This window comes from Rissa tridactyla, chromosome 8, assembly GCF_028500815.1.
Source record: "Rissa tridactyla isolate bRisTri1 chromosome 8, bRisTri1.patW.cur.20221130, whole genome shotgun sequence".
Lineage (NCBI taxonomy): Eukaryota > Metazoa > Chordata > Aves > Charadriiformes > Laridae > Rissa > Rissa tridactyla.
This window is the reverse complement of record NC_071473.1, coordinates 16484875-16507301: the sequence shown is the minus strand read 5'-3', so window position 1 is coordinate 16507301 and position 22427 is coordinate 16484875. Positions and strand designations below refer to the sequence as shown.

At 47.2% G+C, this 22427-nt stretch overlaps 1 protein-coding gene across 5 annotated transcripts; it reads left to right on the top strand.

Moving 5' to 3' along the window:
- The first annotated feature begins 757 nt into the window (after window positions 1-757).
- On the top strand, window positions 758-22295 carry LUC7L (LUC7 like). Of its 5 annotated transcripts, none has more exons than XM_054210439.1 (11): window positions 764-914; window positions 1641-1711; window positions 2831-2925; window positions 7827-7925; window positions 8643-8753; window positions 9379-9522; window positions 9963-10139; window positions 10974-11062; window positions 16984-17013; window positions 17950-18114; window positions 20654-21021. In XM_054210439.1, exons 4-11 carry the CDS (start codon window positions 7830-7832, stop codon window positions 20793-20795), a joined length of 954 nt encoding a protein of 317 aa, XP_054066414.1. In that variant the 5' UTR covers window positions 764-914; window positions 1641-1711; window positions 2831-2925; window positions 7827-7829; the 3' UTR covers window positions 20796-21021. The 5 variants fall into 5 exon arrangements, with proteins under 5 accessions (XP_054066411.1, XP_054066414.1, XP_054066413.1 ...); XM_054210438.1 differs by lacking the exon at window positions 764-914 and adding an exon at window positions 2001-2086 and having other exon boundaries at window positions 1192-1711; XM_054210435.1 differs by lacking the exon at window positions 764-914 and adding an exon at window positions 21850-22295 and having other exon boundaries at window positions 20654-20818.
- The last annotated feature ends 132 nt before the right edge of the window (window positions 22296-22427 follow it).

Here is a 22427-nt window from a genome sequence, read left to right as displayed (position 1 = left end):
AGCTCCCAGTCTGCTCCCTCGGAGCCCTCCCGGCCACCCTGCGCCGAGCACCCTGCGCTGGGCTGTTCCCCGGTGCTAAGGTGGGGTCCCCAGTCCCTGGCACGGTGCAGCACTGGAAAGGACAGTGCCAGCCTGGGCACGGCTGTCACCCACACCACCCCCCCAAGGCTGGCAGCCCCGGGGCACCCTGTGGGGACAGAGCTGGGCACCGGCACCCCCAGCCCTCCCTCTCCCCTCTCCGAACACCCACACCAGTGACGCCGGGGCAGCAGCAGAGCCGTCCCACCAGGGCACCACTGGGCAAACACAGCGGGTGGCAGCTGATAAGCCGCGGGCACCCTTCGGTCCGCTCCCTGCTGCCACCCGCCACCGCCCGCCCGCCCGCCCGCCTGGCACGGCTCGGCGGGGCTCGGCACGGTGTGGCGCTGCCTGGCTCGGCTGACACGGTTCAGCACCGCTCCGCAGCCGCTGCCAGGCCCAGGCTGGGCCAGCCCCGTGGCACGCAGGGGTAGCCCGCTCGCTGGGTGCCGAGCCCAGCGCAGCGGCCCAGCGAGGGGCCAGGCGCTGGGTGCCCCCGGCCCGTCCCCACCCCCGGGGGAGCCGGGGCCGGCGGGGCGGGGCGGTTGCCGGGCGCCCGTGCGGCCTGGCGGGAGGGAGCGGCGCCGCGCCCCGCCCCGCCGAGGACTACCGGTCCCGGCATGCCGCGCGGCAGCGGGAGGGGCCGCTTCCGCCCAGCGCCCGCCGCCGTCGCCGCTGAGGCCGGAGCCGCCGTCGAGGCCGCCGCCGCTGCTGCCCAGGCCCAGGCCGGAGCCGCCCGCCCCGCCGCGCCCCGCGGCCTGGCCCCGCACCCGCCATGTCGGCCCAGGCCCAGATGCGCGCCCTGCTGGACCAGCTCATGGGCACGGCCCGGGACGGTGAGTAGGGGCGGGCGGGGCCTGCAGGAAAGGCCGCGGCCTGGCGGCCGCCTCAGCCGCGCGCAGGGCCCGGCCCGGCCCGGCCCGGCCGTTGCCTCCGCTCCGGACCTGCGGCGCGATCGGCCTCCGCCCACGCCGGGGGACGGGGCGGGCCCGAGCCCAGAGCCGCGGCCCGGCCCCGCCGAGCGGTGCGGGGCGGCCGGCGGAGCGGGCCCGGGCCTCGCCGCGCCTCGGGGCGGCCTAGCGAGCTCGGGCGCAGGGAGCCCCGGTAGGGGTAGGCCTGCCCGGCCGAGGAGTTCGCCTCGCTCCCGGCCCTAGAAAGCGCCTGGCGTGGGCCGGCCCCGGGAGGAGCCCGCCGCTCCGGGCCCCGGCGGCCGCCGGGAGGCGTTAGGGAAAGCTCCGTGCCCGGGCCGCGCCGTCCGTAGGGGCATGTAGGTAGGTGTGCCTGCAGGAGCCGGCCGCTGTAGTTGTTGTCCAAGAAAAGAAATGTGACAGCCTATGCAAAATTATGTTCCCGCTGCGGTTTGTATCTCCTTTCTGCCACTTGCCCGAGTCCTTAAAATTCCCTTTGGCACGTTAGCAGGGCTGTTCAGGTACTTTGCACTTTGTTTCGTAAGTGAATAAGTGCTTTTCTTTCTTTGTGTATTGAGTTGCTATTGAATTGCTTCCCATATTTTTATTTCATACAAACTGAACAATTGTGGCCCCTCTATTTTATTTATAAAGGTTCAGTGTATCTTTGCCTGCCTACATCAATCTGCAAGGGAGTTGCAGAAAAGCCTCATGTTCATCGAGCCGTGAGTCACAACCAATTTTTAAAGCTGTTATAACAAAAAAAAAAAAAAGTGTTTGCTTTTTTTTTCACAAGTAACTTTTAAAGTGTAGTTTAGAAAGAAAAAAAAAAATAAAAAAACATTTTCAGTAGACACAACATTATTCCTGGATGCTTGCGAATCCTAAACTATATTCATACTTTAGTATTACACATACCTGTGTCATATACACAGATGAGCTTTAAAATTGTCACATACCATTACCACTTTGCCTTTACTTTTATGTATCATTCCCCTGACTTCCTTACTGCAGGTGTGTGGGCAAGAAAACTTTTCCTTTAAAACTTTTCAACAGTGGGCATAAAATTCTGCAGCTGAGGTCTTGAAGAATGCAGATGGGTATAGTATATGTTGGAGCTCGCAGTGTGTATTGACTAACTTTGTTTCTTTTTTATTTTTCATTTTTTTGCTTTTCTGATATTGTCTTGTTTAAGTGGCTCCTGAGTGTAAAATGTCTTCTGAGGGTGGGAGGTGGGTGGGAAGCAAGCTTCGTGTTCCAGGCCAAGACCTACAAGATTCATCTTTGCACGGCCTTGGAAAGCACACTGCATATTTGGTTTTCAAACCAAATGGACCGATGTCTTAATTATCAGCTGAGCAAATAGCAAGTGCCTATAAAAACTATTCAGCACAGCCCTGTTTTTGTGATTCATGGCCCTCTGATAGCACGGATTTCGATATCTCCTGCCCCTTCCTGACAGTAAAAAAGGGGGGGGGAAGGAAAAAAAAAAAGAGGAAAAAAAAAAAAAAGGTTTTGGCTGTGAGCCAGACTGTCTGTCTCCTTTTTTCTCTTCTGGCTGTGCTGTCTCTTTATATGGATGACAGGCCTTGGACGTTACTTGGCTCGCCAACACTGTGTTTAACATGGTGTACTGGATGAATAAATGCTAAAATAGTGCTTGTTGCCAATTATAAGTGTTCCAGAATATCCTGTTACCCTCTAAGCTTTTTTCGAGTAATTTTGGGGAGCAGGAACACCAAGTATTTTAATCTGCATATTGAGGCGAAATGATCATACCGACGTCTTTGTTCTCTTATCGGTATTCTAATGTCTCCTTATTTAAAACCACAAATGAATTTCAGGAGATGAAACCAGACAAAGGGTGAAGTTTACAGACGATCGTGTTTGCAAGAGCCATCTTCTGGATTGCTGTCCTCATGATATCCTGGCTGGAACAGTAAGTATATTCTCTGTAATAAGGAATTCCGGTGAGGCAGACGTTGGTACAGCTCTTCAGGCCTCAGCTGTGCATCGTAGGTAACTTCTAGGAGAGATCAGATTTTCTGTGCCCATGGGGCAGTCACAATTTTAATTTCAGTTTATGACCGGTGTATGGAACCGTTCGGGAGCTCTCAGAATTTGCTTGAAATGTTTTTTTCTCTCACAATCCCACGTGAAGTTGCAGGTTTATTCCTCTTTTAGCAAGGTGAGATGGTTAGGGCCTGAAACCTGTTCTGTGGAGGTCGCAAGACCATAGCTAGTCTGTTGTCCTGGATGCTTTTAGTTCACGGTTGCATCTTCAGGTTAGCAAGGTTTTTCTCACTAGCTGCAATAATCCTTAGTCCTTGAAGCTTTTCAGTCTCCACTCTCCAGCCATGTGATGTTCCCCTGATGGAATGGCTGCTTTTTCATTATTACTGGTTGGTGTGGTAATGGCAGGTTACAGCTACGGCTGACTTTGTCTTTAGCGTTGTTTGGTCCGAGCAGTGTGTCACTCTGCCTGACTGGTTTGAAACACTTGAGTCAGCTCCTTTGCTGCTGCCCTCTGGGGACAGAGCTGGCCAATTTTCAAAGGTTTGGCTCTCGTGTTCTCTCTGAGAGCAAAAGGCGATGTGGGCTTCTGACAGCGAGATCTTGTGAAGTACATATTCAATTTCAGTGCCCAGATGAACGATGTGGTCTGACTTTCAAAAGAAAACAGTGCATGTCTTTTGTAATTGTCGCTGTATTACAGAATTGCAGGATGGAGATGAATATAGATGTTTGAAATGCATCTTTACCCTCACTGTTTCACAGTAAATACTGTGGCGATTCACGTTGTCCATCCACTTAACCAGACTGTTTAAAGATACCGTTATTTATAGCCCTTCCTGCTGTTATTTCAAGAGCTGGGTTTGACACAATGGGTTACCGACAAAGGGGAGGGCTGGCACTCCTTCCTCTGTGTGTGTCCCTGCGATAGCAAGTCTCTGTGGCAGCACTGGTAGAAAGAGCTTTAGCAAAAGCTGCCTCAGCTCTGAGCACTCAAACTTTACCTTCTCAATTGCAGAATAATATTGGAAGTTGAATACCAGTCTCTATGATCTCTGTGTTCATTTTTTATTTATTTGAAGCTTGGATGTTTTTTTCAGCAATTGCTCCGTCAGCCTCCATATCCCCTCACTTCCATTTCAGCATTGTAAACCTTCTGCGCACCTCCGTCCGTTGTGCGTGTTGCACTGGTTAGGGTATGTTTTTTGACGTGAGACTCTACAACAGTTTTTTGGGGCCCATATGGTGGTTTGAAGGTGCAGGGTGCCTTCTACCTCTTCTGGCACCTTTCCAGGAAGAAGGTGAATGGTGAGTCGAAGGGGTGGAATTAAGTGGTGTGCATGACTGTTGGAGCTAGTGCCAAAGCACAGAGGAAGTTGGAGGTGTTCAGGTGGGTTGGGAGTCTCCTGGAGCAGAGAATCACGTTGAGAAATCTGTTTTCTCTTGCTTCTGTTTTTACTTCTCTGCAGTGAGTTGTCTTTTCCCTTGTGCTGTGGAATTTGTGCTCAGAAATCTCACATGGGAGCAAGAAGGAAGACCTGCTTCTGCGCAAGTGATCTTGTGGATCACTCAGATGCTTTTGTGGTGGCCTTTAATTGGCTGTGGAGCTCTCGGCATCGCTGTCAGCAGCTTCTTGGGGCAAGGAAAAGTTTTGGTGCCACAGATCCGTGTTGAAAGAACATGTGATGTCTGGAACAGGAACAGCATTTCAGCTTTCAGCGCTACCAGTACCGAGTGTAACAGAATTGGAATGCGCAGGCTTTCCTTGTGATCTCGGTCAGGTTCACTGATATCTTATGGTGCTCCGTTAAAGGAAGGGCTGTGTGGGTGAACCAGCCTCAGCTGGATGGGGTAGCATCCAACTTGGGATGTGTGTTATTGCAGAAATCAGGACCTTGAATCTTTTTGGAAACTTCCAACAGATGCTCCAAGCCTTCTGGTGCTGGTTATGTCCCCTGAAGGCATTGTTACTGCTGCATCCTTCACCTGTGCAGATATTCCTTAGTTGGAGGCTGATTGGAGGTGAGCAGGAAGCTGGATCCTTTAGGTAGCTGTGCTCAGTGATATGTGATGGAGTTCCATTCCCTGACCTTCAGGTGCAGAGTAAGAGAAGGAGTCCAGACTTTGAGTAAAGCTCTGGAATATTCCTGAGAGCTGCAGAAGGTATGCTGATGTTTGCTTTGTTTAGTTGGGCCAATGTTCCTGGTCGTAAGAGCCTTTGACCCCAGAAACTTGTCTAAACTTATCGCTAAATAAACTACAATGGTTCTCATTTTGGTCTCCGTGGGAAAGGAGGAAGACTCGGGGAGAACACAAGTTAGTTTAATATCCCCATGTGCTGTTATCAGGGCACTTGTCACTAGATTGTTAGTGGCCTGCACCGAGTTAGCTCTGCAGCTAAAGGTAAGCATGTTTCTGTCAGTGGAAGTACTGCAGCACATTCTGGATGGCATCAGCTAGTAATTCTCCAGAATTTTAGCTTCACTAGTAAGTGGACAGAGGAGTCTGAAAGCTGCCCGGGTAAAACATAGCTTGGAAATTACATTCAGGGAATCAGGGAATTAATTGTGTCCCCACTGGGAGTTATGAGTGAGCTGAAAGTTGTAGGTTGCTGAATGGTTTTGTGGGAGTGCTTTCCTTTTTTACTTGGACAAAACTCTGCAGCTCTGATTACTATTAAAGAGCCTTTTTCATCTTTCTGGTGAGTTAGCAGTTTAGTGGAGATCGTAAGAGATACCTCAGAAAGTGGATTGTTCAGCAAATGCGAGGAGGACTAATTATCAGTGGCACCTAAATGTATTAAACCTTTGTGTGTGCGTGGGCTAAATCTTTACTCAGGCTCTGCTGGTTACCTGTCTCAAATACCTTTATTATAAACCAGCCACGGGTGTTGACTGGAGCAAGTCACAATCACTGCTGGAAAAAAGGTAAGTATTTGATGAGAGGATTCTTTGAGACAGAAGGGCTACTGCTCTTACCTGAAGGGAGCAATACCCGTGAAAATCTCCATGTGCCTAGATCATCTCCAGAGATGTGGAGGAAGACTGGAGGTTTGTATGCCGGTGACACCTGAACGTTCTCCCCCAGAGGAAGGGGTTGAGAGGGTCACTGCATTTTAACAAGCAGGAAGAGGAATTCAGAACACACTGTAGGCTCTTCTGAAGCTTTGGAGCCCGTTCTCTAAAGCGAAGCTAGTGGCTCAGCTTGCAAGAAGGGTTCAGATAAGAATACTTGCGATCTGTGACAATCGCATCTAATATTGCCATTTTCTCCCTGTATTGGAACGGGATCTCAGTAGAATAACTGTAAGAATAAAAGATTTAAGTCACACCATGGAAAGTTATTTTTGTGGTAAAATAACAGTAGCTTGCTAGCATTCTTTGAAGAGGCTTGACTGAAGATGAACATGATTAAGCTCTGAAAGTACCGGAACACTTTTTTTTTTGGTAGGCATTAAATTTCTACCGTTAGAGAGCTCAGCAGGACTATTCCTGGATGCAGTGGCTGTTCCTGTAGCCTGCTGCCTGTGGCCTTCTGTTTCTGGTAAATCTGAGTAAAATGAGGAAGGCTAAATTGCAGCAAGTCATCCGGAATTATTTTCTTCGTTTAAAAAAAGAGAAGCTAATAACACAGGTAATTGCATTACCTGGTGGAGCTTGCTTTAGTTGCTTTGCTGCATCCTAAATGCTTCCATTGCTGCTGTCTGGGTGTTTAACATAGGTGTCCCTGGCACCTCCAGTCTGGTTTGTGATGTTCCACAGGGATATATAGCTTTTTCTGCAGTTTAGTGAGTTGACACCCATCGTGCTGTGTTTGGGTTTGGGCTCCTTGGGACTGGTGGTGACTGGGAGAGAAGAGGATGGCTGGCTGAGGTGTTCCTTCATGCGATGACATGTACACTGCCATTTGTACCGTGGCTCGCTCTTAGGCCTTTTATTATTTTGGCTTTCAAAATGTCATGTTCTTTTTCTACTTTAAGAATAAGAAAAATGTTCTCAGTTACATATTGATAATGTCAAAATGCGATTTCCATGTTTTGAGAGCATAATTAACTTCAGTTCATGTGGTGCTTAAGTACTAGGTTGGGGGAGAATAACAAATTTAAATAGCATTGACTGCAATGGGAGTGAAGCGCAGCATGCAAGTCTGGGAGAGGAGATGCTCTCAAGAAGTCTTTCATTAGACAAGCTTATGTATAGGACTTAGCTTTGCTGGGCAGGTTTTAAAATCCCAGGCCACAGCTGAATGTGGGAAGGGGCTAGCTGTAGAATTATGGGTCTGCTGCTGCTGAGCCTGGGTTTGTACTTTCCCACTGGCCATACCCCTTATTCCCTTAAGTCCGTTTGTTCTTGATAGGAAGTATTCTGTCTGTGTTCTATGATTTGGTACCTTTCAATACGTTACTAGGGCTCCTCCTGGCACAGATGTGCTTTTCCAGGTGAGCTTTAAAACAGGGTACAAAGCTGGATGTTTTGCTGTGCTGTAGCTCCATAATAGGAGGTGTTCGGTGCCTGTTGAAGGAGTTGCTGCGGCAGTGTGCTGTGTCTTCCCAGCTCCCTCCCAGCAATTTCTAAGGCTGTGCTGTGACCTAGAGTGGTAGTAGCGCTGGACTTAAAACATTTGGGGTGGTTTAATGTTGTTCCAGGAACACCTAGAAAAGGGGTTCTAGCAAGCATGTTGTTCTTCTGCCTAGTTCTGTTACTGACAGGTTAAGAGGAAGCTCTTCTGCCTAAAGAGGCTGTATTTTGATATGATAGAGTTAAATATCTGCTGCTTGTTGCCATAATGAAGGGTTCTTACATTGATTTTTCTTTTTCTTTTCAACAGCGAATGGACCTGGGAGAATGTACAAAGATCCATGACTTGGCACTGCGAGCAGATTATGAGATTGCAAGTAAAGAGAGAGACCTGTTTTTTGAGCTGGATGTGAGTACGGAGAAATTTTTGTTACTTTTTTGGAACCTGCTGCTGGAAGTTATTTGGCTGAACAATAGAACTCGGTGGGCGTTTCAGCTAGCCATGTTATTTGATGTGTTATCTGACAAGAATGTGAAGCCCCTTCCCAAATGCCGGCTTGATTGCTGACTTGAAATTGAAAAAGTAATTACGATCCTGACAATCCCATTAATCCAGCTAGCTGGGAGGCACCTCTGGCATTCCTTGCATCCCACACCAGCTGCTCTGTACCAGGTCATTGTAATCTGGTGGCCTGTCCCAGAAGGAGATTTGACATTAAAAGCCGCCTGCTCTGTGGTTTCACTTTTGTCAGATTTAGCTTTCTGTGATGGAACAGATCAAGTGAAAGAACATTTCTGTCTTCCTCTTTTCATGTTAGTCCAGTGCTTTTGTCTTTGCACCTGTTGCTCATGTGTTGGAAGTTCCAGTTCAAAGCAGTCTTCATGTGAGCATCCTGTTATGTGTCAGAGCAAAGGAACTGTGTCAGGTTCCAGACAGATGACAGACTTAAGGGCAGGGAGAAAATTTTATTTTTTCTGCAAAGCATCATGTATTTTTTTCTCAAGACTTCCATTCTTGAGGTTGTTTGTGCATTATACAGGGATTGCACCAGGTGGCTGTTGGCTGTCAAAGCTAAATGAGGCACGGAGAGCATCTTCATTCACAATTCTTTGTTTTAACATGCAGGCAATGGATCACCTAGAATCCTTCATCGCAGAGTGTGACAGGAGAACAGAACTGGCCAAGAAACGCCTGGCTGAGACACAGGAAGAGATCAGTGCTGAAGTGTCTGCAAAGGTATTGTCTTCTCATTAAAGGCTTGTCTCTGATGCTATTAATACTGGGAAGTTAGGCTCCACAAAGGCTTTGTGTATTCCAGCCATCCTTAAATACTGGTCTTGTGACAAACTTAAAGGTTCAGAGGGCCATAGAGGTTTAAAACATGAACTCTAAAATAGGTTGCTTTAGCATGGCCATAAAGCATTGGTTTCTTCCCTACTATTCAGTGTTAATATAATAGCTTAGAATAGTAAATCCATCCCATGATTGTTGTCTTTTCACTTAATAAATGCTCATGAGGTTTCCACTTTGGGAGCTTCCTTCATCAGGACAATGCAAAGCATTTCTGAAGCTGGTTTTGCAGACTCTATCCTGTCCTGCAAGCCAGCAATGGGCCACTGTTTGTGGTAGAATTGATGATGTGCTCTCCATGTCCAGTTTCTGTCTTTGCCATGAGTCCGTGACTGCATTGCCTGTACTTGGCCCACCAATCCCCTTTTGTTGTGACTCCTTTGACTTTTGGAGATTTATGGTCATCTTCCAACAATGGCTTTTGTTAAAGAATATTTTTTAGAGAAAGAGCAAAAGTCCTGCAAGCTTTAGCAAGTTTTTTGTCTTACTAAAAACTAACTATTCTCTTCAGGCAGAGAAAGTACATGAGCTGAATGAAGACATTGGAAAACTCCTAGCTAAAGCTGAACAGCTGGGAGCTGAAGGAAATGTTGATGAGTCTCAAAAGATCCTGATGGAAGTGGAGAAAGTCCGAGCGAAAAAGAAAGAGGCAGAGGTATGGCCTTGGTTCTCCTATGAATTGTAATAGCGGACTGAGCTAGGCTGAGTACGTGACAAACAGCTGGGTGGTTCCTACCTCTATTCCTATCTTGCCAGCACCTCCTTTTTCAGTTTCAGCCATGTGCCAGCAAGCGGTTGGCAGTGTAGTGTGGTAGGTGAAGAAAAGCTTTTTGGAAACTTTTAGCTAGTTAAGATAGCTGACTGGGGTGGGGGGGATTTGTCCTCTGAAGTATTTGGTCACTAGTCACTTGCAGGGACAGGCTATCAGGTTAGCCGTGCTTGCAAAGTGTTTTGTATGGCACCTCCTTTATATTGAGGGTGGTTTTTTTGATTCTTGAAAGCTGCAGGGCAATTCTTTGCAGGGGTTTCCCTGGAGGGTTGTGACTATGTAAGGGTTCCCTCACAATTGAGTGGGTTTTTTTTGCCTCCCTTTAGGAAGAATACAGAAATTCAATGCCTGCATCCAGTTTCCAGCAGCAGAAGCTGCGTGTGTGTGAAGTCTGTTCAGCATATCTGGGTCTCCATGACAACGACCGGCGTCTTGCTGACCACTTTGGAGGCAAATTACACTTGGGTTTCATTCAGATTCGTGAGAAACTGGATCAGCTGAGGGTAATCCTTTCTGTCTTCAACCTTCTCCTTGTAGTTCTGAAGACATTCAAGATTTCTATTAAATTCATACAGGATTCTTTGCAGAATGCTTGTAGAAGCCTAGAAATTTCTGATTGAAACTTCAAATGGAGGCTTGAGCGGCCTCATCTTGGGTTCTGTTCTGTAATTTCTGGGTAACTAAATATGTACCCTCAGAATTAGTCAAACGAGACCATTGCTGTCATTTCTTCCTTAAATACATGTGACTGTACCATAGCTCTTTCTCATTGTTTTGGCTGAAATTTGTCACTGTGGGTTTTTTGAATTTTGAAGAGCACTTTTGAGACCTCTTAACGAAATGCTTGAACTAAAATTTCCCATAGTGGTGTCAGTGAAGACCATCTTCGGTAGCTGAAGTGATTAGAAGTTTTATGCAATGGTTTGTAATGGAATCGCAGTGCTGGTCTTGATTGCAGAGACCTTTAGCCTGCTTGAGTAACCATTGTGATTCCTGTGCCTTATTCACCGGGCAGCATATTGAGGTCAGTGCCTTGCTTGATCAACGGCGTGATCATTGGGTATGCTCACGCTGAGACGGTCCCTTGCCTCAAAGCTTATGGGCTTGTCTCTTAGAGCACAAGCACTCAAAGCAGAGCGTGCTATTTCTTGCACTGATGTATATTAGTGAAGCTGTGAGGAAAATGAGAACCTTGACAGAGATCTTGACTAGCACATAAAATGCAATGAAATGGTTCCTTGTCTTACTATTTTTGTCTTACTGTGCAAATAGTCTCCCTGCAGATCTCTCTGACCTGTTACTGTGTGGCTGAAATGTAATGTGAACTTTTTTTCTAGAAAACGGTGGCAGAAAAGCAAGAGAAGAGAAACCAGGATCGTTTGAGACGGAGAGAGGAGAGAGAACGAGAGGAGAGAATGGGCAGACGGTAAGTGGGAGCTGATAACTGCTTTGTGAAGTTGGTTTTGAAATAGTCTGGTTTCTTGCATCTGAGCATTGCAGGAAAGCAGCATCTGCTGCTGGAGCAGCTGTTGGAAATACTCCAGGTGCTGTGTGAGCACCTTGGCATTCAGTTAAAGATGAAAAATTCACAAAACTCCCAGCTTAGAGTGATTGTATGTGTATTGTTTTAACCTCCATTGGGCGTCTGAAAGATGTGAACTCCCTATAGTCTTCAGGCCTATATTGGTCTAGTCCCTGTCTTTGGGAGTCTGAATCTGTATAAAATGTCCTCATCCAGTGCATCTGAGTGGGAAAGTTTAATATCAGTGAGGACTAAGTCTGCTCAAATGGTGCTAGTCATGCAGAAATTCCCTGGACATCCCTCCTCCCTTTCAGGCTTGGAGGTGATGGTGGAATGGAGCTGGTGTCTGTGAGACAGATGGTGGGCTGCCTGTCCTCCTCAGAAACTTTTCTACAATAAGTGAGGTGCTTTTGGCACAGCTTTGGAAAACACTTCCTAGGGTATCCAAGGGATCACAAGGAGTGGCTGCTTCTGGTGGTTGTGGCCGTACATGTCACCTGTTCTGCTCATACGTGTATAATCCCTGCACAGCGGGAGTGGCTGCAGTGTTGGTATGCTCAGGACAAGCTCTTCTGCCTCTTGCCAGCTGAACTGGAAAAACTATTTCTTCTTTACTTGAACAGGCACCTTGTGTGTAAACAGCTCAGTTAAACAGCCTGCTGGGGGGAGGGTGGTCATTTCCAATGGTCAGGCAGAGGAAGTGGCTGAGTAGGAATGTTGTTCTCATTGTCACAGCAGTTCCCCAGTTACCTCACATATTTCTCTTCTTGTACATCGTGTTTGAAGGAAACCAACCTTGCTGCCTGTGGAAAGCTCGATTTGACCCACGCTGCAGAGTGTGTTTCAGCCTTCCATGTCAGAGGCATGAGAGATAGATAACTGCGATATGCTCTAAGATGATGCCGGCTTCTGGGTATACGTTGCTGTAAATGCTAGCAAATAAGTACCAGAATGGAAGCAGCTTGGTTTTCTGTGGTCTGCAGCTTGGTGATTTTGGTGTATTGGGAAGATGGAAGCCCCAAATTGTTACGCTTTCTCCAGTTAGGGTGTTTTATGTGTGTTCTCTCTCCCTGTGGATTGCCTGGTGTCATATGAAATGTCGGTTCATTGCTGTAGCTTTCTCCTGAACTGCAGCACTTCATATAGAGCCTCACAACTTTCTGGCATCCATGCAAGATCGTCAGTAATGCAGTGATATTTGGGAGCTGCAGAATGTGGAACTGGCTGATGAGTGCAGGAGTTAATCAAAAGGGACTGATGTATGTTGCTGTGGACAGAAAGATGGAAATGAAACAAGAAGTGTCTTCCCATGCAGCTCCTTCATGACAGGCTCTTTCAGAACAACAGTAGCACCATATCTAACCTGGACTTGGTGTGTCTGTCTCCATGGCACCTCTTCTTCCTGGAGGTCATTTCTGTGTGAAAATTGCTCAACAGAGTTATCTTCAGGAAGAGTTCTCTGATCTCCCTGGAACGCTAGCTTTCTTCCTCCTGTGGCATGTCTGTGGTTTTGGTTTTGTGTTCTGTTTTTATATTTTTTTAAATCTCAGTTCCTGAGAGTTAAAGAGCCTCTTGTGTTCACAGGTAGCGCACACAGGTGCATCTGATAAGGGGGTTTGAAGATGACTTTTGAATATTTAATACTTTAAAAGTGAAGGGTTTAAGAACTGCATTGAGTTGGCCTAAAGTCTGAGTTCCTGCTGGCTCCATATGTGGCGCTACTTAGAGACTGCAGCCAAGCTTTTGCTCTCGCTCTTTATAGAGGCATCTGTATGCTCCTCTGTTCAAATGCCAAAGAAAAACATGTTATGAAGGATCCAGGAGTGCCATACAGAGGAAGTCAAATTATTTGCCTCTCCAAAATGAGAACTTGACCCAAAGAAGGAAAACAATTTTCCCAGTGGACACTTGGTGTCAGAACAGGGACTAGAGCCCAGATTTCTCAATATCTCAGCACCTTCTCCTCTGGGAGCTGTGCAACATCGTGCTTACAAGGACATTTTTCCATCAAAAAGTAATCAATGACTTATACTGCCTTTCAGGCTGCCTCTGTTATGTACAGCTTGATACTTGAAGGAACCGCAGCAAATATATTGCCTTCACAATTCTTCTCCTGTCTTCATATGCAGCATCTTCATGGTGTTACTCAGTAAGAGAAAAGAGTACTGCTTGACTTTGAGAAGTCTTTGGCGGCTTATAGGCAGTATGACATACTGTGGAAACCTGTAGATTCACGGGTGAAGCTCTAGCTCTTACAGACTTTAATAGTGTCGACTAAACTGTGATTTCTACATAGTAATGAGTCAACTGAGTTGTCACTCCTACTGGCAAATAAAGACAGGTCTTCTGTCCTGTGTTGTTTTGTGTTGCCCGTGACTGTGGGCTACCCAGTAATCTCTTAAGACTGAAGTTCTGTGGAGAGGTGGCATGCTTGTAAGAGCAGACCTTGGTATTTGCTTCCAGAGTACAGCGGCAAACAAGCCCAGGTGGAGTTGCCAAATGGATTTCCTTGGACAAAACACAGGTTATGAAACTCAGCACATGGCCTCTGTGATGCAGGGACAAAAAAAAGGGGGAAAAATAATAAATATGCTCAGCCTCTCACTTCTCTGGACAGCAGTCGTCTTCTGTCTCCTGCTGTGTAGTGATTCAGGTTAGTAAGGGGAGCGCTGTTTTGTTGGATGCTTCCTGAATGCTGAAGTCTAGCACTAGGGAGTAATTACCGGGAGTTTATCATGCAAACTCCTGCTCGGATCGTAGGTGTGGAAGGGCAGCCAGGCTTTTCAGGGGATATGGAATGGCTTTGTGTGGATGTGTGCACCGGTGATTCAGAATAAAGTGATCAGGAGGAAAAGAACATTAAGAACTTGGAGTAATTACAGCCACCAGAAAAAAATTTCAGCTGCCTGCCAGGCATCTACGGGAGGTCCTGCTGCTCTGTCAGGTTCTAGTACATGAAAAAGGTGTGTGGTTATTGCCTTGCTCTCCTGGTTTATCAGCTTTTCCTTCAGTTGATGATCTTGTGTGTTGCCTCAGCGCATGGTTCGTTTGCCTGACTCCAAGTTCAGCTCCACCTTGTTTACAGCCCTTCTTCCTGAATTCCTTTCTAAACTTTGGGGTTTGTTTTTCGTTAAACCGGGATTGAACAATCCCATTTCATTGTGAAGGAATGTCAGGCTATATTGATTCTCTTAATCTTGTTTTATCCTGGTATGGTTTTAAATGATGTTATTAAAATAGATGCTTTTTTATTGATTTTTAAAATTTTGGCTGTGTGTGGCTTTCAGCTGCATCTCTTGTTACAAGGCCAGAACAGGTCTGTGGCTGTGTAACTGGAACCCTCCCCGTGAGTCTGTGTGCAGTGGGGAGACAGGAGCAGTTAAAGGAGTGAGTCTCTAAGGAGACTGGCTGCTTCCCAATTAAAGCAAAAAAAGCCCGTTTGGGCAGCGTGTGACAATTTGGTGTAGGCTGGCTCTGAACCGTGGCCGTAGAGAAAAAGGGAGGGCATATCTTTCATGTGGAGTGGTATTATAAGTGGCGCTGAGTAATGGCGCTTCTGAAGCTGAAAGAATTGTGACATTGTTATTTACAGGCTGTCAAGAGCTAATGCTTATAGCATTAAGGTTGGAGTGCCGTACATGAGCTCTGAAGCCATGTAAATGTGAGAAAGAATAGTAAGACTTGGATGATTGTTCTCCAGCTGCTTTCCAAAGTCTGGGATGAAGGATTTTCTGTGTATCGCAGTTACTTTTCAGTAACAGTTCTTCCCTTGTGTCTGTGTTCCCTCTTTTTTTTTTCTAGCTTGTCTTTCCCAAACAAGAGAAAAAACCTTTGATGCAAGTTTCCATTCAGTGTTTGTTAAATAAAAATGATAAGTGAGAAAATCCTGTATTTTCTCTTTATTAAAACCTTTTTAATGAGCAACTGCCTCAAAGGAACAGAAATCAGAAAACCGTCAAGTGTCTTTCTGACTGGAGAGAGGCACTTTTTCTTGAAAATGTTAGAGTTGATCTCGGTGATGTGAGACTGCGGAGGGTAAAGTGTATATATTGAGTATGCACAGCAAACTTAAAGTTGGAAAGGTTAGTTGTGGTTTATTAACAGAGGCTGAACTGGTTTATAAACTTTCTGTTCTGACAAGAAACAAGGCAGTCTGGTGAAATTCATGCTGATTGGATAAGGGGAAACATAACCCCCATTTTCAAAAAGGGAAAAAAGGATGACCCGGGGAGCTACAGGCCGGTCAGTCTCACCTCTGTGCCTGTCAAGATCATGGAGCAGATCCTCCAGGAAACTGCCAAGACATGTGAAAAATAAGGAGGTGATTGGTGACAGCCAGTGTGGCTTCACCAAAGGCAAATTGTGTCTGACAAATCTGGTGGCCTTCTATGATGTTGCCACGGCATTGGTAGATAAGGGGAGAGCAACTGACGTCATCTACCTGGACTTATGCAAAGCGTTCGACACTGTCCCGCACGACATCCTGGTCTCTAAATTGGAAAAGTGGATTCGATGGATAAGGAACTGGCTAGATGGCCGCTCTCAAAGGGTTGCAGTCAATGGCTCAGTGTCCACATGGAAACTGGTGACGAGTGGCGTTCCTCAGGGGTCAGTACTGGGACCAGTGCTGTTTAACATCTTTTTCGGTGACGTGGACAGTGAGATTGAGTGCACCCTCAGCAAGTTAGCCTACAACACCAAGCTGTGTGGCACAGTCAACACGCTGGAGGGAAGGGTTGCCATCCAGAGGGACCTTGACAGACTTGAGAGGTGGGCCTGTACAAACCTCATGAAGGTCAACCAGGCCAAGTGCAAGGTCCTGCACCTAGGTCATGGCAATCCCAGGCACAAATACAGGTTGGGCGGAGAATGGCTTGAGAGCAACGCTGAGGAGAAGGACTTGGGGGTGCTGGTGGACGAGAAGCTCAACGTGAGCCGGCAACGTGCGCTTGCAGCCCGGAGAGCCAACCGCATCCTGGGCCGCATTAAAAGAATTGTGGCCAGCAGATCGAGGGAGGTAATTCTGCTTCTCTACTCTGCTCTGGTGAGACTCCACCTGGAGTACTGTGTCCGGTTCTGGAGCCCTCAGCACAAGAAGGACATGGACCTGTTGGAGTGGCTCCAGCTGAGGGCCACAAAGATGACCAGTGGGCTGGAGCACCTATACTGTGAGGACAGGCTGAGAGAGTTGGGGTTGTTCAGCCTGGAGAAGAGAAGACTCCGAGGAGACCTTGTAGCAGCCTTCCAGTACCTAAAGGGGGCCTACAGGAAGGATGGGGAGGGACTCTTTATCAGGGATTGTTATGATAGGACACAGGGTAACGGCCGCAAACTGAAAGAGGGGAGATTTAGATTGGATACCAGGAAGAAATTCTTTACTGTAAGGGTAGTGAGACACTGGAACAGGTTGCCCAGGGAAGTTGTCAGTGCCCCATCCCTGGAGGTGTTCAAGGCCAGGCTGGATGGGGCTTTGGGGAGCCTGGTCTAGTGGGAAGTGTCCCTGCCCATGGCAGGGGGGTTGGAACTAGATGATCTTTAAGGTCCCTTCCAACCCGAACCATTCTGTGAAACTCCGCGTGTAAAAACTAGTGTTTCTACAAAGTTCTTCGGTTTTTGATAAATTGCCATTCCCCCTGCCCCGCAAATTGAAGATTTTAAAAAGTGTTTTAATGGTTTTATGGCAAGGTTTTTTTAACTGATGTATTACTTGGGGTATTGTATTCCTGTGACGAGCTGTCAGGGTGAATGGGTTATTTTATTGAAAACCCGCTGACTATATCCTATCTCTTACACCTCTCGTATCATAACTCTCCTCTTCTTTCTAGGTCTGGATCAAGAAATAGAGATCGTCGAAGGTGAGTGCACATTTCTCTTATGGTTCCCCCAGATACTTATTTGCATTTCTATCTAGCTACTGAGGTTTTTCCTGGGTCTCACAAATGGAGTTCACTCAGTGCTCTAGTCTCCTTGTTTTGCTCCCTGAAAGAAATGGGAACTACAGCTTGGGCACCACAGTGGTGCTGTGCAAATTAATGTCACCTGCTGGGCTAGAAAGCAGATGCCAGCTCGCTCAGTCAGGACAGAGCATGCTGTGTGCTCCCCAGTACGAGTCTAAGAATGTACTCGATGCCTTTTTCAATAAATACCTAATATACGTTCATAGTTTTAATGTCTGACAGATATTTGTTACATATATAATACCTCAGATGTAAAAATACAGAGATTCAAGATTAAAGCCCCCCACATCTCTGTGAAGAGCTTGCCTTGGTGGTATGACACCCTTCTCTTGGTGATCACCTACCTGGAGATCTACTGCTTTCCCTATACATTGGCATCCTTTGTTTTCTTTTTAGAGCAGATTGAAACAAAGCTGCTTCTAAAGGGCAGTGCTTTCATAAGGGAGATTCTCCTTTGGCTGACTGCCATAGGGGCTATGGTAATTTCACATGCCGCTTCCTTTGGCCTCTCTTCTCCTTGCACAGGCCTCACTTTGAGCGAGGCACGGTTAGTAAGCTCTGCTCCAGGCATCGGCATGCGCTTACATTAATGGTGGGAGCTTTTTATATAAGCTTCCCAGCAACTCAAACCCTACCCATTGGCATTTTGTTGGTAGCATGAGGCCCAGGAGGGAGATGTCTATCCTGTGGGTGATCAGCCTTCTGTGCTGGGGGGGGTGAGTGCCGATGCTCTGGATATTTGTTACTCGGGAATGTCTGAGAGATAGGTTGAGGTGTACGGATCCGATGTATTGGCCCATCTCCTGAGTCTGAGGCAATCTGTGTCCTCTTCAGATCACGGTCTCGGGATAGGAGGCGGAGACGCTCGAGATCGGCTTCCCGTGAACGGCGGAAGTCTCGCTCCCGATCCCGAGACCGACACAGACGCCACCGGAGCCGTTCCCGCAGCCACAGCAGAGGTCACCGACGGGGGTCCAGAGACAGGAGTTCAAAACACAAGTATGTATTCCTGACACAAGCGCTTCTGGAAAGGGGAGTCCTTGGCATCACAGTGAGCCTCCCCAGTCCCTTAGAGAAGCAGGAGCACGACTGGTTTCTCAAGTGAGCAGCTGCAGTGTTCTCTACCAGCTCTGGGGCCAAAGCAGGATTTCCCAGTGGCCGTTCGTAGGTGGCCTCCCGTGAGAGCAGTAGGGCAGTAACTGTACAGTGAGATACCGGCTTGAGAGAAGTCTAGGAGATAGAACTGGCTCCCCGATTTGCAGTGCTGAGCCTTGAGAAGTTGCTGGGTTTCTTGTATAAGCAGCAGCACAAAGGCCTACTTGAGCTAACTGAGCCTCCCCAGGCCTGTAAAAGCCAAGGAACTGAGAGGCAGTTTTGACATTACATTTCTGTGGTTATCTTTTGCTTCCCAGCTTCTTTCTCTCAGTGCTGGCATGGGGAAAGAAGTGTATGATTTGGGACCTGGGGGAAGTTTTCTGTTAGAAGGTTGCTCCAGAGAGAGAGAGACAGTTCTTTAGGCACCTGCACTGGAGGGAGGGGAAAAGGAAGCCGGGGGGAGGAATGTACCATCCTCCTGTTGCTGAGAAGAAACGCTATAGTTCAAAGAAGGGTTTTAAATCTCTTCTGAAACTCAGCAAAACACCCACTGTGTTGGAAGAAGGATGAGGCAAGGAGTAGGAGTATTAGAAAAATTGAAAGGAATCATTGTGTTTCCTAACAGCCCTTCTAAGCCCAGGAGCAAGGCTATCACCAGGTGCTTGCCGAAGTTAGATCTGGGTTTTTTTAAATGCTCCTAATTAATAGGGGAGTGTTTTAGCACTGTCTCACCTGATTAGGCACTACCATTCAAGTACAGTTCTAGAAACAAACCTACTGCTGTGTGTCTTGTGTCCCTTTAGCCAAGGGGTAAGAACAGGTTTTAAAGATACCGGATGAAGGGGAGGGAAATAACGGTCTGAAAAAATAAGTCTGTTAATAATTGAGGGGGGTGTGTAAATACTGTTGATTCTCCAATGGCTGAGATACTAAAGTCCTTTTTTAAATCTGTCTTGAACATGAAAAATAAAGAAAAGAAGTTTGGACAATTAGGAAGTGAGGAAGACCCTGTAATAACTATTACTAAAGAGCAGGTAAGGGATTACTTCGAAAACCTTGAACACATTGAAATCAGCCCATCGAGATTGTAGGGGGATTGGCTAGCTGGCAGATTTGCACAAAATTACCAAGAACTGGGGAGAGGCCAGGATCAGTTTAAGAAAATTAAACAAAAACAAGAGAACAAATGGAAAAAAACCCTGTTCTCTGAAAGAGTGTAGCTTCTGTTTTCACCTTGAGAATTAATGAAACCTGCATTCAGGTTCTGCTGGTCCGAGGTCTCGCTTCTAGAAAGAAACGGAGAGCCTGTCACAGGATGTGGAGATCTCAGGGCAGGAGGACTACGGGCAGCAGGCATCGTTGTGGCAACAGGAAAAGTGTTAATCTTACCAGACAGACTCCTGTTGTCTTCTGGTTAAATGACATAATTTAATGAAAATGAAATTAAATGGCTCATGTGATACAGAGGGCTGTAAGGTTTTAATATATCAATTGTGCAGTATTTCCAAACCTTACAATCAACCTGAATGAAAGTTGGAACTTCTAAGGTACCTGCCAGGCCCTCCTCGTGGGACTGTAAATAAAAACCTGCTGCATACTGAGTCCTGCAGTAAAATGTGCTGGCTCTGAAAGCCTCTGCCTGGTTCTGAAGGGGTACGGGCTGCTAGAACTCGTTTGGGATCAGCACCTTTTGAAGGCTGCTGGCATGAATTGTACAGGAAAACAGCCTTTTTTTTTTTTTTTTTTTGGACCTAACATGGAGCCCTCTGCTTAATTCTGTGTGGGCCGATACAGTGAAGCACTACTGAAAATCTGTAGCTGTCATCCGGGCAGGCTGGGAAAAGATTTCGCTGTGTTATGGGCTGTGAATATAAATCTGTATCATCCTGACTTTGAACCCAGGATGCTGCCAAGGACAACGCTTGTCAGTAGAAAAAAGAAAGTAGAAAAAGCCCACAACGAAAGCAAGCATTTGAGTCCAGAGAATAGAGTTGGCATTTAAAGCAGTTGAGCAGAAAGCCACTAGCTTAGAGCATAATGGAAAAAAAACACTCCAGAAGACACAAACAGAGCTGAGTGATAGACGAGGAAGAAATTGCAGGCGCTTTAGTATGGCCCAGTAAACTAATAAGGGGCTCAGGGAAGACTTCAAGAGAGCCCCTGTGGCAAGAGCTTGCAAGGATGACTCTGAGGAGGGAGTAACAAAGGCTGCGCCCTGCACTCAGTGCTGCAAAGCTGGCGTTCTCCTCTGTAAAGATCGGAGAAGGCCCAGGGTTGCAGTCTTGGGGGACACCGCTCCCGACATTGCAGTACCTAGGCACATTGCTGTAAGAAACTTGGGTTATGCCACAGCCCTGTTAGGGACAGATGATGTCATTTCTATGCATATTTGAAAATTGCTGTAGTTGTGAAGCTTATAGCGACGGTTTACTTTGTACTCCAGATCTTCTAGAGATCGATCTTCAAGAGAAAAGTCACGAGACAGAGAGAGAAAAGAGAAGAGCTCTTCTGAGAGGCGGCACGAGAGCACAAATGGCAAATCTCGTTCCAAGAGATCAGAAGAGAGAGAAGCTGGCGAGATCTGAACTCAAACGATCTGTGTTGCACTGTAAATAGTCTGATAAACATTCTACACAAAGCCTAAATTTCCCATTTATATTTACTGAATACAACTCATCTTTTGTAGTTTGGAATTTTTATTGTTTGGCAGATAGCTGTGAGTTTGTAGAGACACAGAGTTACGTACTCTTTAACAGGATTTTGTTTTAGTAGAGGAATAAATAAATCTGGACGGATCGTTTTTCCAATTCAGGCCAGTGTTTGGCATGCTGTGTTTGTCCTGACCCAGCGAACGCGGTGGTCAGGGGCAGGGCTGTGGTCGGAGACCTGAGCTGCCGTGATGTTTGTTACGCTTCGGCCCTTTCCAAAAAGATCTACCTGACCCTTTGTGAGCACACCAGTAGCACTGGTTCTCACTTAATTTTTTTCCTTCTCTTTATATATGTTAAAAGAAATTCAAAGTGGGTTGGATTCTTTTTTTTAACGTTTAGCGCTTAGCCACCTCATTTTTACGTCTCCAGCGTTTGAGAGTTGCCTCACTATTCCAGATAAGCCAAGACAGACAAAATTTGGCCCCGATCTACCTATTTTAAAAGCTTCTCAGCTTTGTGAGGGTGACCAAATTGGCTGGGGCACATTTCTAAGATGGGCTCAAGTCTGGTTTTAGTACCTTTACAGATCAGATACCGGGTGTCAGTAAACAAAACGGTGGAAAATCTGGATTGGTTTTTCTGTAGAGGAGTACAGCCACAGCTACTCTGCCTATTTACTGTGCACTCCAGAGTCGGAGCTTCCTCTGTGGAGTTTTCTGACTTGCAAAAAAAAACAAAACGGGGGGGGGGGGGGGGGGAAGCGTGTTGTTGTATGTTTTTTAAAAGGCTGGTCAGGCAGAACTTGGCCAAGTGGCAGAGGTGACTCGGGATGGAGACAAGCCAGGGACAGGACGAGGACGGGAGTTACCCGTGTGTCTCTGTGTCCCCCTGGTCCTGGGACCGAGGCACCAGCTGTGTCCTGACGCCTGTGGGGAGGAATTTGCATATTGTAACTAGCTTATTTGTAACTAGGTTTATTTTACACTAGGGGAGGAAGGCCGCCTTGCTGCGCCAGCCACAGTCATCACCCCGAGGATCGGTATTTTGTGAGAATTGTGTGAGTAAAGCACTTGCCGCCTGCCCAGCTGCCCGCTGCCTGTTAGCTCGGTGAGGCTGGCAGCTTTTTAATTAAAAGACGTCTCTCTCTAACGTCTCCGGGCGGCGGGTGTCTGTCTGTCAGTGCTGTTTTAAGGCCGTGTGTCCGGTGGGGGGGTTCCGGCGGGTCTTTTTTTTCCCCTTCCAGGCTCCGATAAGCTGCTTCACGGTTTCGGTTTCCCCGCGGCCGTCCCGGCGCTCCCTCGGTGTTAGTCCTTAGTGCATGCGAACCCCCTTTCTCTGTCCGTTTTTACAACGAATTCCGCGGTTTCACGTTATTGTTTTTTGTAACCTCCGTTGTCGGGTGAGGGGAGAGCGGGTCCCGTGGGGGGGGCGGCGGGGCGGGCCCGGGGGGCGGCGGGCGCGCTCTCGGGATGCCTGTACGTGACTGTGCTGTTCTCTCGCGGTCTGATCGCATTAAAGATCTGTGTTTGTGGCTCCCGGTGCTGCCCGGACTCGTTCTTCCGCCTT

Coding starts and splice junctions, on each gene's coding strand:
- LUC7L (XM_054210436.1), top strand. CDS start 854: ATGTCGGCCCAGGCCCAGATGCGCGCCCTGCTGGACCAGCTCATGGGC. Junction 17,014..17,949: donor AGAAATAGAGATCGTCGAAG/GTGAGTGCACAT, acceptor TGTCCTCTTCAG/ATCACGGTCTCGGGATAGGA. Junction 18,115..20,653: donor GACAGGAGTTCAAAACACAA/GTATGTATTCCT, acceptor TTTGTACTCCAG/ATCTTCTAGAGATCGATCTT.